Source organism: Periophthalmus magnuspinnatus, chromosome 5 (genome assembly GCF_009829125.3).
Source record: "Periophthalmus magnuspinnatus isolate fPerMag1 chromosome 5, fPerMag1.2.pri, whole genome shotgun sequence".
Classification (NCBI taxonomy): domain Eukaryota; kingdom Metazoa; phylum Chordata; class Actinopteri; order Gobiiformes; family Gobiidae; genus Periophthalmus; species Periophthalmus magnuspinnatus.
In genome coordinates this window covers 5,068,903-5,082,347 of record NC_047130.1, presented here as the reverse complement: position 1 = coordinate 5,082,347, position 13,445 = coordinate 5,068,903, and the positions used below count along the sequence as shown (strand labels likewise).

At 37.4% G+C, this 13,445-nt stretch overlaps 1 protein-coding gene across 1 annotated transcript in view; it reads left to right on the top strand.

The window, feature by feature from the left end:
* LOC117370825 (dedicator of cytokinesis protein 3-like) overlaps positions 1-13,445 on the top strand; it is a 184,802-nt gene that overhangs the window by 87,445 nt on the left and 83,912 nt on the right. Inside the window, exons 4-5 of the mRNA XM_055221625.1 lie at positions 666-721; positions 8,323-8,419. Of these exons, the coding sequence (XP_055077600.1) occupies positions 666-721; positions 8,323-8,419 (153 nt within the window). The remainder of the gene's footprint in view (positions 1-665; positions 722-8,322; positions 8,420-13,445) is intronic.

Sequence of the window (13,445 nt, the reverse complement as noted above, 5' to 3'; positions counted from 1 at the left end):
TTGTGTCAGTGGCCTAAATTAATTTTAGTTTTGTTATTGTTTATCGTCTATATTTATTTCAGCAATATATATCAAAATTCAAAATATGTTATCCTGACTACCTATAATTAACAGCTGGTGTTCTCTGTACATAAAAAAAATAAAATAATAATAATTGACACAGATAAATATTGCCCCGCCCCTTTCCCACTGAGAGGACCATAACACGCCTCTCCTTCATATGAAAAATGCATTGAGGATCAGAGGACTCAAGTATTACACATACGTCTTGCTCTGTACAATTAGTGTCAAATAAAAACATGGGCGCTGTGTGGGGCATAAAGCTTTTAGAGATGTAGCTAAAAATACGTCCCGAGCCAGTGCCACGCTGCAGCAATTTTGTACCCGGAGGAAATAAGACTCATTACTGTTTCAGAGGAAGCAAAGTCGTTTTACAGCTCAGCAAAACGCAACTTTACAATGAGGAGAGCCACTGGAATGACAATAGTTAGAATATATGGTTCTGTGCAAGAAATGAATTATTGAGAGATGTGGTTTTATGAAGTCAGAGTTGGATATGCATTGGGTGTGATCTCACCATTTCTTATCCAATTGAAACATATGCAGTAAAAACAAAAAAACAAAAAAGACATATTGCTAACTTATTGTCTTGTTTTGTCCCGTAGGGTGTATTTCCCGCGAGTTACATCCACTTGAAGAAAGCAGTTGTCACAAACAGAGGGTAAGTTTGCCTTTTGGTTTTTGTGTGTTTTGTAGTTGTGGCTGTCCCTAGTGGTGTTACAGAATGTGTCAGTTCCAAAATGCACTGTATTGGCTAGTCTTAATATTACAATCAATGTATAACTGCATTTAAAAACTGATTCTCCTGCTCCCATCATATAAATTGATGGAATGGATTGAAGAGAGGCCTATTTGGGTTCACCAAAGCCCAATTACTAACATGCAGTTTTAACTTAAGTAAAGTGGGTGAAGTGTCTTGCCCAAGAACATAACAAGGCAAGTTTATTTGATTACTTTGTATATGAACTGTGCTATACAAAGTGCTTTACAGAATAAGAAAGACATTAAAATCACAATTCAAGCTAGTTAAAACATAAATGATCATCATAAAATGAACATTAAAAGAGAAGAGTGCAGAATAAAGTCACTTAAGTCATATGCACAGCTACCGTTTTGAGCCTTTCCAATATTATCGTTTATCATCTATATTTACTTCAGCGATATATCACACCTCAAAATTTCTTATCATGACAGGCTTAGAGATGGGTCCCTGGATGCCACATTTACTTACCCACTGCTCATAATTTTTTGCCCCAATATTATACAAAATTGAAGCGTAACTATTTTGAGCAAGATTAGTTATGAATGTATAAAATAATCAATAATAACAATTTAATCCATACCTCTATTTGCTTGGGAGATCCAGGGACACATTCACACATCTCCATATCTTTAGTCAAGATCTTGTCCAAACTTTTGTGTTCAGAGTGTCATCAATTTGCCAAATTCAATACGAAAAGTTCAGTGCACTGTTTTTATTGCTATCTTTTTCTTTGAGCAAATGCCATTTCAAAGGGTAGCTCCATGACATTTGCTGTAACGATCATTTTCTCTCTAAATAATGCACTAAATTTGCTCATTCCTGATTCCTTTCGAAGTTCAAGATTGCATATTTAAATACATTTACATAATGATTGGAAACGCTTTGTGTCCCTTTTCCCCTCCTCAGATTAATCAGAGTTACAGTGGGTCATTTGCATATGGGTTTTATAATTACAGGCAGCAAGAGTAAATTAATTGGAAATGTTAAATAGTTACTTTTTTTCAAGTGGACCTCAGGGGCTCAGTCTCACTGGATAGTTTGAGGCTGTAGAAAAGTATGGTCCAGAAAAAAGTACAGTAAGTGCTTACAGGTGCAGTATTTACATATGCTGCTTGTTTTCATGGAGATGTTACTGCTGGACTAAGGGAGTGTGACGTCACCCATAGTGGTCAGCTCCAGTCAATTGAAGCTTATCGAGGCTAGCAGTCAGGACAAATCTGGACCCTAGTTCTATATTTGGACTATTTCCGACTGTGAGTATCATAGCAACCAAAGAGCCAATCCGGAGCGACACTGTTGAAGGTACCGCTGCTTCCCACCCGCACCGCAGGTTTAGCACTGGGCGGACACTTAGCAACACTGTCAATCAAACCTGCCGCTAAGCCTACCAGAAACGACCTCGTAGAAAGAAGGCTGCTGATTCGTCTGTTATTAATGGTCAAGTCTTGATTTACTGACATAATAGTGAAATAAAAATACCAAGGTCACGCAGAGCGGGTTAATACAAACATTTCAAGACCAAAATGATGAGGATCACTACAGCAGTTGCAGTGACAATTTTTCAGTGTAAAGTGAATTAGAGCAATGGAGCTAGAAGTGCGCCCATGCTCATTTCCTATTTGGAACATGGTGGCTAGCTGGCTAGCTATGTCCATTTATAGTTACAGTCTATGGACCACTTCAAACTAGTTCTGTGGAAAATTCAAAGTTATTCCTCAGTTTACTAAATGTATTTCTACAATCCTTATTCAATGTGATGAGTTTCTAAGCACTTTTCATAACATTCAAAAACCAGAGCGGTGGTGTCACCTGCATGTCTCCATGGGGATAGATGAGATGAATATACTGCAAAACACTCGGCAAAGCAATAATATCTCCATAGAGAAAAGAAAGTGCTGAGCTCTCCAACTGAAAAAGTTCCATAGTGCACCTTTTAATTGTGTGAGTGTCATAATGTTTTGTAAGATTTTCAAATAATTCTTAGTGGTTGATTAAAGCACATGAAAACCAAATTACTAACACAAATAAACCCAATGCAAAAATATTATTTTTAAGACTCTTTATTTCATAAATTACATCTATAATTGTCTATAGAAATGTACCAGTTTTGAACTGTTTAGTTTGCACCCCTCAACAAGCTGTCATATTGATTTTAAAATCTGTTTTGTCAGGCCATTTTTTTATTTTCTTAAAAGATGAAAAACAGAACAAATCCATTTCAAATTATTTGCAGTGGTCCAAAGTTATTCCTCAACATTCCTAACGCATTCCAAGCATCCTAATTATTCACTGCAATGAGTTTATAAGCGTTTACACAACTTTCAGGGATCAAAGTGGACTCTTGCTGTCATGGTTATGCTAACAACAACTAGCATGCTAATTCTTGGTCAATAAAAGCTTTATAATTTGATGTAGTCAGCAAACAGCAGTCTCATTTTGAGAGCAATCACTTGTGGGAGCTGGAATCTCACTGCAAACCTGTGTGTCAGTGGGTTTGACTGCTCTATCAGTGATGTTTATTGTTGTTGCCCACTGAGCTATCTGTGCTGGGGCAAGACAAATTTTTCTCAACTACGTGGGAAAAAATGCGTACAGTTGCTTAAAGTTGTCATATAGTGTAATATGTAAAATGTTCAATGCATACCTAATTATTATTGTATTAACAATTATGCCAATAGATACACCAGTCTGAATGGAGAAGCTATTTACAATGACAGGTGTTGTTATATTTAGCATGGGCTTAGTCCTGTTGTGCTGACGGTCAGGTTCCATTATCATCACGGTGACCTTTGACCCCAGGTTCATCCTAGCATACGGACTTTGATGCTTCTCACTGGAGACACCATGTTTGTGTTTGTTCCAAACAAAGTGCCACTTAGTGTAGGGAGAGCGGGCATCCCTGGGCTATTTTAAACCTTACATCCTTCAGTTTGTACACACATAATGATGCTTACTGCGATACAAGTGGATGTCCTTTAGGCCCTATTCAATGTATTGTACAAGATGTTCCGAGCATGATTTGTTTTTGTTTATATATATTCATTTTGAACTGGGTACATGGTCGGATGGAACTTGCTGGTACACTGCACGCAAGAGGAAGATGCAAGGTTTTGAATATTGTTGAAGATGTATGAATTATTATAGCTCTTTTGGTGGGGAAGTTATGACATGGATTGAAAATAGTCTAAAGCTTGTTATTATTTGTGTTTAATTACATTGGAAATCACTGGATCCACTCTTTCACTCAGTCCTTTGTTGTTGTTTTTTTGTTTGTTTTTTACATTTGATGGATTTGAAACCCATCACTGTTTTCTCTATGAAAAAGTGGGTTGGCCATCACCGTCTGTTAGAAGAGAACAGCACTGTATGAAATGTATCTATCAAAAACTGCCAGGATACCTCACCTGCTTGAATGAGGTCTTTTAGCTGTTTTACTTCACAAAAATGGAACATACTCCAAGGAAAAGCAAAACTGGATACGTTGGTGACACAGTCGCAATTTAATAATCTGGTAACAAAATTTTATACATACCTGCACCTTATATACTTGTTTGTTTTGTTTTGTTTTATTTTTTTTATTTTTGCTGTATTATATTCTACTTGTAAATCTACTTCATCTACTTCCGGAGCAGGCGGAGTTGTTCAGAAGCGAATGACTTTAGTGATTTGGAGTGACATTGAGAGTAAACTTGTTAGCTTGTTTTTTATGCTTTAATTATCTGATTAACTGCCTCAAGTGGAGGAGTTCACTGTGCGCTGTTTCAATCTAATTATACAGTGTTTTTATCCTCCTCAAACCAGAAAGTAAAACCAGTGCACTGTTAGCATGCTAGTTGCTGTTAGCATTTATGTGACGCAAAATTGCTCTGGCCTCTGAAACTCGTGAAAAGCACTTATAAACTCATCATGGTGAATTATTAGGATGCTCAGAATGCATAAGGTAAGTGAGGAATAAGTTTGGACCACTGCCGACCGTTTAAAATGAATTAGTTCTGTTTTTCATGTTTTTATGACAACAACATAATAAGTAGCCACACTGCAATTGCAATGTTTTTACCAAGTCATTAGACGGGCAGTCTTATGTAAGGACAACAGCAGACTAAATACTAAGGGCTTACAGATCTGTCCTGAAATGACATGGTGCATCTGTATCTTTTGAAGCCTGCGTTCCTCTGACTGCACAAACCCAAGAGCTCAGGCATTTAATGAGCACAGTCTGGCTGCACTAGCATACAGGCTAATGCTACTTAAGCTTTCATACATTACACCAAAAGTTTCTTTTACATGTTAAAGAAAAATGTGAAATGTAGAGGGAAGTGGGCAAATAAAAACACAGCTACAGCTATAGATTTAGTGAGTTTACTTTATAATGTGATGAAGGTGAGACACTGCAGGTACATAGGACAGAAGAGTCTTTACATGATTTTTATCGTTCTAAAAATGTCAAACTCTAAATTAATATAAATTCTTTGCAGTAGTTCAAACTAGGGTTGTCAAAAGTATCGAAAAAGCACATAGAAATCTATGCTAAAACTTGTATTGAAACGAGATACTCATTTGTGCAGGTGTCCATTAAAAAAGAAAATTCACAGAACAGAAATAAACCTGTGCTGAATAGCTTTAGAATGATCTTGGTGTTATACTCAAAACAAGTATAAGACACATAGACTAGTATACGCCCATGGACCACTATGGAACCTACCTGGATGACTGCGGTATTACACAGATATAAGTATCTGTAATGGTAATATAAAAGAACATACTATGGTTTAATGTTGAAACTCATATTGTCTAAATATTTCTTTTAATTATTGTGTTATCAGAATCGGTATTGAGTATCAAGCTTATTCCTTAGCATCAAAATCAAGTTTTAAATTTTAAATTTTAGTACCCTGAAAAAAACGGCGCCTTTAGAGATATTATTTTGATTTTCTTTTGCGTTCTGATTATTACTGACATACATATAAATAATACAAAAAGTAAAATTCTAATTGAAAAAAATATCTAAAATACTTGGATCATTTTGTTGACATTTTAGATGCATCAAATGAATCAGTGAACAAGATTGCACTGGCCCTAACCAAAAAAAAAAGCAAGTGGAAAAAAATGCCTGTAGTGTCTCAGTGCTAAAAAATACACAAACTTAGCATAAGATATAAGAGCATTTATTAATTTCTGCTTTGAGGAATGCCGACCTCCCGTGCACCCCGTATCCTGTCAGGCGGGTGTACATATTAGTCAAGAATAAATGGGCCCTGATCTTATGCAAAGGGGAAAAGAAGTGGGGAAAGTGAACCGGAATGCGCATAGCTGGAGGCATTGAGCTTTGAGAGAGGACCAGGTCTCGTCTAGTTAGTAAACAGTAGAGAGAGAGAGAATGAGGGTAAGATGGTAGGAGAGAGGATGCAAAGAGGGAAGAGAGTCAAAGAGAGAGAAAGATGGAGACAGAGAGAGGAGAAAAGAGAGGGAGAGAGAATGATGATAAGGGTTGAGGGAGCAAGGATGCAAAGAGGGGGTAAAGAGGGGAGAGGGTCAAAGAGAGAGAAGGATAGAAACGGGGAGAAAAAGAGCAAGCATAGACATAGATAGGTTGAGAGAGCAATGGAGGGAAAGAGAAAGAAAGATAGTGACAGATGGATGGAAAGAGGTAGGGAGAAAGGAAGTGGTCAGGAGACGGTGGAAAGATTTCAGAAAAGAAGGAAAAGTTTTTGGAAATGTATCAGGACAGGAACACGGGGACAGAATGGAACACCAAAAACATGTGGCTATAGAGAGACAGGACGAGTACAGCTGTAGATGAGTCATTCTTGTACCCATACGATATTGGTATGTGATAATGGTGCCAATCCAGAAAGATTTGCAGGATTAGGTATCCAGGTTCTACAGTATTGGGATTGGATAGGTGTATATCTAGTTCAATCTCAGGTCTGACCAGTAAATAATACTGTTGTGTCCTTGTGCACTTCCACCGACCTTGACAAAAAATGACTAGTATGTGCTTATGTTGAAATGCCCATTAGAAATAAACTTGAAGAAAATTCAACAATTTCATCAGTTACTCTTCCAATTATAATTGTGCACTTAATTGTCATGAAAATATTCATAATTAACTATGACATAGCTAATTATGAAGATGTTTGTGCAGATTGGCTACCATGTTGTTGTCAGTCAGCCCCAAGGGAACTGTGGCTGCAGCGAGTGTGGGGAGGGAATTATTAATACTATTTAGAGAAATGGATCTAAACTATGACAAATTTTCCAGTGAGGAAAAGAAAAGCTGGAAGGGGCTGTACCCAATTTTTTCCATGTATAAAGTTAATTTTGTCTTGCCCCACAGATTATTGTAAAAGCACAGAAAATGAGACGTGAACAGCTACAGCACCTTAAATAGATTACCAGATAAACAAGTGCACTATGTGATCAAAGTGTACACATAATTTATTATAAACATAATGATAAAAACAAAATTATTTCCAAATTTCTAGTTGATCCACCATGCTATGCTCACACACTTGGAGAGATGGCACTAAGTTAAGCAGAGTGCACTAAGTAGAGCAGCTAGAGTGTGTGCCACAAGTGTAACTAATGTGGGCCAAATTAGCACAGCTCCAGGCCAGGGCTCTGCTGGGAGTCCTCCACCACCAACCCAGCCGTCTGACTCATTCACCAGGGAAGAGACTGAGAATGGAGCTGGAGTCTGGAATGTTAAGCAAAATAAATGCTGTTTGTGTAAAAGGTAGTGAGTCTGTGTTTAGTGAGTTAAAATTAAGGATCTAGGGAAAATGAAAGGAAGTTTTGGAATCAGGTGTTTTTCAAGAAGAAGTGAGTTTATGTTGGATTTTTAAAAGAAATATTCAGACAGAAAATTCACAAAACCTTATAATTTGTGTTAAAGATTAGGTCCATAAACTGACCGCTTAATTAAATTACTGAAAATATAGTTATGTCATCTAATCGGATGGGGGTTCACCACGTGCTTGTCTTCATCCCTGCATTGTTCCACAGTGTAGCATTAAACCCTTCTTATCACGCATTTATTCCATTAAGGTTGATGCTATACTGTGGAACATTCCAGACAAAGTGACAGTATCTCAATGGAGGCAAGTGGGTTTTGCAGACCCTCCACCAGAATAATCCCCCTTTAATCTCCCAAATCTTTTAAATTCCTAAATTCAGTAGCTATGCATCATCGTCATTTTGAAAGTAATGTTTACACAACGATGCCAAACTACACTTCCCATACAACTGAATATGTGGCTCTGAAGAAACTAAACAATGATTCACTAGATCACTGAAATAGTAGGAATAGACTTTTGAATGTTTGTTTTGTATCACTGGTTTCAAGCTTTCACAATTATGCCACTTGTACTAAAAATGTGTACACACATAATGTTCACATTAGTCTCCACTCCAAATGTATCACTATTTATATACTCTGAAAAGCTTACCTCAAATGTGTTAAACTGTATGAAGTATAATCTTGTTTCTCTGTTCTATAGTCCCCATGAGACGGTGGTCCCCCTGCAGGACCCCATAGTGACGGAGGTGACGTCTACTCTGCAGGAATGGGCCGTTCTATGGAAGCAGCTCTATGTGGTAAGCAGCTTTACATAAACCTCATTCTGTTACAGTAGATAGTGGGCTCTCAAGGCTGGATGGAATGCTACATACATAAACCCCATTGAGTTGTGAGATGTGTGTCTAGTTGAATTGAATTTGTATAGTGTCTGTAGTAAGCTGCTTCTGTAGACACTCATGTCCTGGGACAGATTGACAGAGTTGTGGCTGCTGAAGGCTTTGCTGACCATCACCTAGCATACAGTCTCACTAGCAAATAGATATACAGTGGTCCCCCGTTTATTTAGCTTTATTTTTTACAATTATTATATATGTTTTAAGGCTGTAAAGCCCCTCACCACACACTTTATACACTTCTCAGACAGGCATTAACATTTTCTCACATTTCTCTCTTGTTTAAACTCTCTCAAAGTTCAAACCTTCGTAGGCGCCTTTGTCGGTGCAGAACGTTTCATCGACATTGTGGGTTTTGTCTGGGAGAAAACTTGCAAACATACAGCACTTCAGAGTCACACTGCGATCGAACATTTATGTAATTTGGCTGAACACATTCTGTACTGTACAGGAGACTGATGGACAATGGTCTACGGTCCCGTAGCCAATCAGGACGCAGAGCACAATGCACGTTCATACACTGTAAAAAAAAAAAAAAAAAACATGCAAAATTGCACAAATAAAATCTGAGAAACAGCGAGACCACGAAAGGTGAACGAGGGATCACTGTAAACAATGTGTGATGTTTCTAGCACAGGGTTCTGAAACAGTCCAAGAATTATTTAAAGAGGTTGCTGGTTCCCTTTTATCTGGTGATCGAAAAAAATCAAATCCAGGTTCTGTATGTAACTTTTTGGAGGTGGCACAGCTGCATGATTGCATGAACATAGAAAGTTAAAACCATTCTTTGGAACATTCTTCATGGAGATATTCATGGATTTCAGCTTCCAGTTATATGCAACATTTTGAAGACTTTTTAAAATTTCAAAATATATATTATTATATATTAATGTATTATTCTTTGCCATGGCAACTGTCCTAGATTCTTTTCATTCTGAAACCCATGTATACATTTTATGTTATTCTGTAGAAAATTATAATGCACTAAATACAACCAAAAATGAATAAAAAGAAAGCATACTGTGCCTTTAAGGAAAATGTAAATACAGTTTTTATGCCTTAATGTGGAACATTCCAGTCAAGGCATTACCATCTCCATGGAGACAAGCAGGTGACAGACCTTCCACCAGAAAAGTATATAGTGCACCTTTGACCATGACCTTTAACTGTAAGCTGCCATTAGCATTTATGACATTAGCAACATGTCTTTAAGTTTAAACATACAAGCAAAAAAAAGACAAATAGCTAACAAGCTACAATACACTTAGTGTGTAGCTCAATCACACAATGACAGCCTGACAATCCAATGAGACTTTTTTTCATGAATGCCCTGCTAAAATACAGAACAATACAAACAAAAAAGAAATAACTGCATAGATCCACTTAAACATTAAGAACAGGAGCAGGTGTGATTATAAATGTTTATCAGATTATTAAAGCGTGTTAGCGGCACCAGTACATCCAGTTGCATGCCCTTGAAAAGTATTCCATTTTTGGGAAACAAAATAACCTAAAGCTTTTCCCCATTTCAGTTCTAATGTGGCCAATTTTTAGATGTAGACAATCATGAGATCTTGTGGCACAAAGCCAGGCCAGAGGTGACAAAGCCTTTTCTCTGGCAGCCCCCACACTATGGAACAACCTCCCTCTGCCTGTCAGATCCTTTTAGTCTTTAACACAGTTTAAGACTAGACTGAAAACCCACCTCTGCTCCCTGGGATTTAATACTAGCTGGACAGGACATCTTGGAGTTTTGTTGTTCTCTTCCTATGTATTGTGCTATTGTTGACTTTATGTGATGCCCTTTGGTCTGCTTGAATTAAATTGAAATGTGTTTTTCATCAAGATATTTGTAGGAGGTGACTCTTTTGAGCAATGTACCATTTGTCATGTAGCTTGCACATCACTTAAATGTTTTGGGGTTTTTTTTATAGAAAAGATCATATAGTTTTGGATTTGATTAAAATCTTGCTGCAGTTTTAAAATTGTCTGATCAGCAGAGGGAACACTTTCATACAAAACAGCATCATCTCCATACAAATGTGTGAGGCTTTCTCTTAAATTGCAACCAATGGAATTGATAAATATAGTAAAAAGTAGCAGGCCCAAAACTGACCCTTGGAGCACTCTTTTACTTAAAGTTAGAAAATTTGATTTAAACCCGTTGGCTACTACTGCCTGGGTTATGTATGAAAGATCATTTTGGAACTAATTACATTATCAAATCCAATCTGCTTCAGGCACTTCAAGAAGACTCCATGATCCACTGAATCAGAAGCTTTAGTTAAATCAGTAAACAGCGCTACACAAGCTTGTTTGTTATCAAGGGCTGTGAAAATGTCATTTAAATAAATTGTAACTTGGTTTTCATCTAACCTTTCTAAAACTTTATCAAGACGAGGTAATTTTGATATTGGCTGGAAATTATTTCCATTTTTTGTTGTCCCACTTTTCTGTAAAGGCAAAACATATGCTGTTTACAACAGAATTCTATTCAGTTAAATATGGGGCAGCCAGTAATAGAAGTTTTGGATCGAGGTCATGAGCTCCTGTAGACTTCTTTGGGTCTATGGAGTGGAGAGCTTTTAAGACCTCCATGTAAGTGAAAGGCCTTAAAGAGAAAATGTGACTGTTATCTGTCTGAGGTTCAGATTCAACATAATCAAGATCAGAAGGATTACCATTATTATGAGATAACAGAGATAAAATGCCTACTAAAAGTATCACATATTTCCTCTTTTAGACATTTCAGCAGCTGAATACAATAAAATATTGGTTGGTAATGTATTACTACTACTACTAGTACTAGGTTCTGAAATGTACAGTTTTCCAGGCAGTTTATTTCTCTAATTAAACATCCAATTTCTGAGTTGAACCGAGAATTGTGTGTTTTTTATTACATTTTTTTTTGGTGTTTAATTTAATTAACTGTATTAATAAATACATAATAATAATAAATTAGACCATATCAGGATCAGGGAAGGCTGATGTTAACCTTATATCACTGTAATACAGGGCAGAGATGACAGCCTGCTCTATGTGGTCTATATGGTCTTTTTAACTTTTGAATTTTGAATACACCCAACTGGACAGTGGTCTCTAAAATCCAGTGGGAAAACACCATTTGCCTTAAAATTATGGGGTGTGTTTATTAAGATCTCATGTGCTTCTATTAGATGGTATTCACGGACACAAGCTTGAACCCTGTCTACTCCTCTGAGACATAACAACAACACTGAATCCATGTGGTGAAAAAAAAAAGTCCTGCAGCCTGATAGCACCTCTGTCATTCACTATCACTGCATTGTGTGAACACTACTGGGTCTTCAGGGAGTGAAGGTCTCTGCACAAGCCCCAGGATGTGGCTCTCTTCTGGGGTGAAAGAAAGAAGCAGGGAGGGGGACATGGAGGCTTGCATGTATGGTTGCTTTAAATTGAGTCAGTTCAGGGTATAAACAAACAGCACTGGAATGTGAACATAAAAGGCTACAGTAAATGATTGTGGTCCATCATGTTATAATTTTTTCTAGATATTTCCTTATTTAACTTAGGCAAAAAAATACTATCTTTATAAATGCATTGAAACAAAACACAACTCCAATAAGACTTATTTTACCAAATTGACTTTAAGAAATGGTGATACACATTGAATTCAAGTCATCTCAGGGTGCCACTTGAGACTTTTTTAAAAATCCATTGCTCGCTACTGTTAACTGCTACCTTTTATATGGAGGGCCGGCAGCGCTCCTTTTAATTAGTTTTGGGTCAATATACTCATATACTTGTGTCATAGATTTAAACTACATACCATAGACTGTAAAAAGAAGTGGACTAAGTGAGTGTGACGTTACCCATAGCGGTCAGCTCCATTCAAATGAAACTCATTGAGGCTAGCGGTTATAGGGGTGAATTTAAAGCGAAGTTCCACATTTGGAATTCCAATCATGAGAATCATAGCAACAAAAAGCCAATCTGGAGCGAGGCTGTTGAAGGTAATGCTTCTTCCCACCTGCACCACTGGTTTAGCAGGGAACGGGGCACTTAGCAACAATGTCATTCAAACCTGTTGCTAACACTAGTGGGAGCAACCTCGGGAGCAACCATCTTAATGTTCATATCCTGATTCACGGAAAAAATAGAGAAATAAAAACACCAGGATCACGTAGAGCGGGTTAATACGGGCATTTTAAGACCAAAATGACGAGGCGCGCTGCAGCATTTACAGAGAGCGGGGTGACTATTTAACAAGTGAATTGGATCCAGAGTTGATGAAGCCGAAAGTGCGCCCATGATCACTTACTTTTTGAAATATGGTGGCTTGCACGTTCGCTATGTCCATTTATATATACAGTCTATGCTACATACTAAGAAAAAAGCAAATATCTTAATACTGTTACAATGTGTTGTAGATGACTTGAAAATCCATTAATACTATGTTGTCCAAAAGTAGTTGGATTTGACATGATCTTCAGAATGACCTCCATTTTCATTACAGTAAACGACAAACTAGTCAAGTGTAGTCATCAGCGGCTGCTCTGGCTCCTGTCATCACATTTTTGTTGTTTTAATCTTCATCCCTCCGTCTTTCCTGGTCGCCTGGTCGTGTCTCCACCTTGATAACATCCGTGGGTTATGGTATAGAGTAGTGTGATGTGTAGCATAAATGTGTGAACATGAGGTGGCTGGGGCAAAAGAAGAATCAACATGCACTGACACAAAATATAAAGGTGACAATATATAAGCTCAAATTCACCCTGCACAGTGGGTTAAGTTTTTTTCCTCCAACTAAAGTGTTACTGGTTCAGTTCTGTAACCGTTGTTATTGTTGTTGTTGTTGTGGTTGTGGTGTCATCCTTGGGCAAGGCACTTCATCTGCAATTCCTATCATGTTGTTACTTCAAAGGAATATTGCTCAAGTAGAATATAAAGT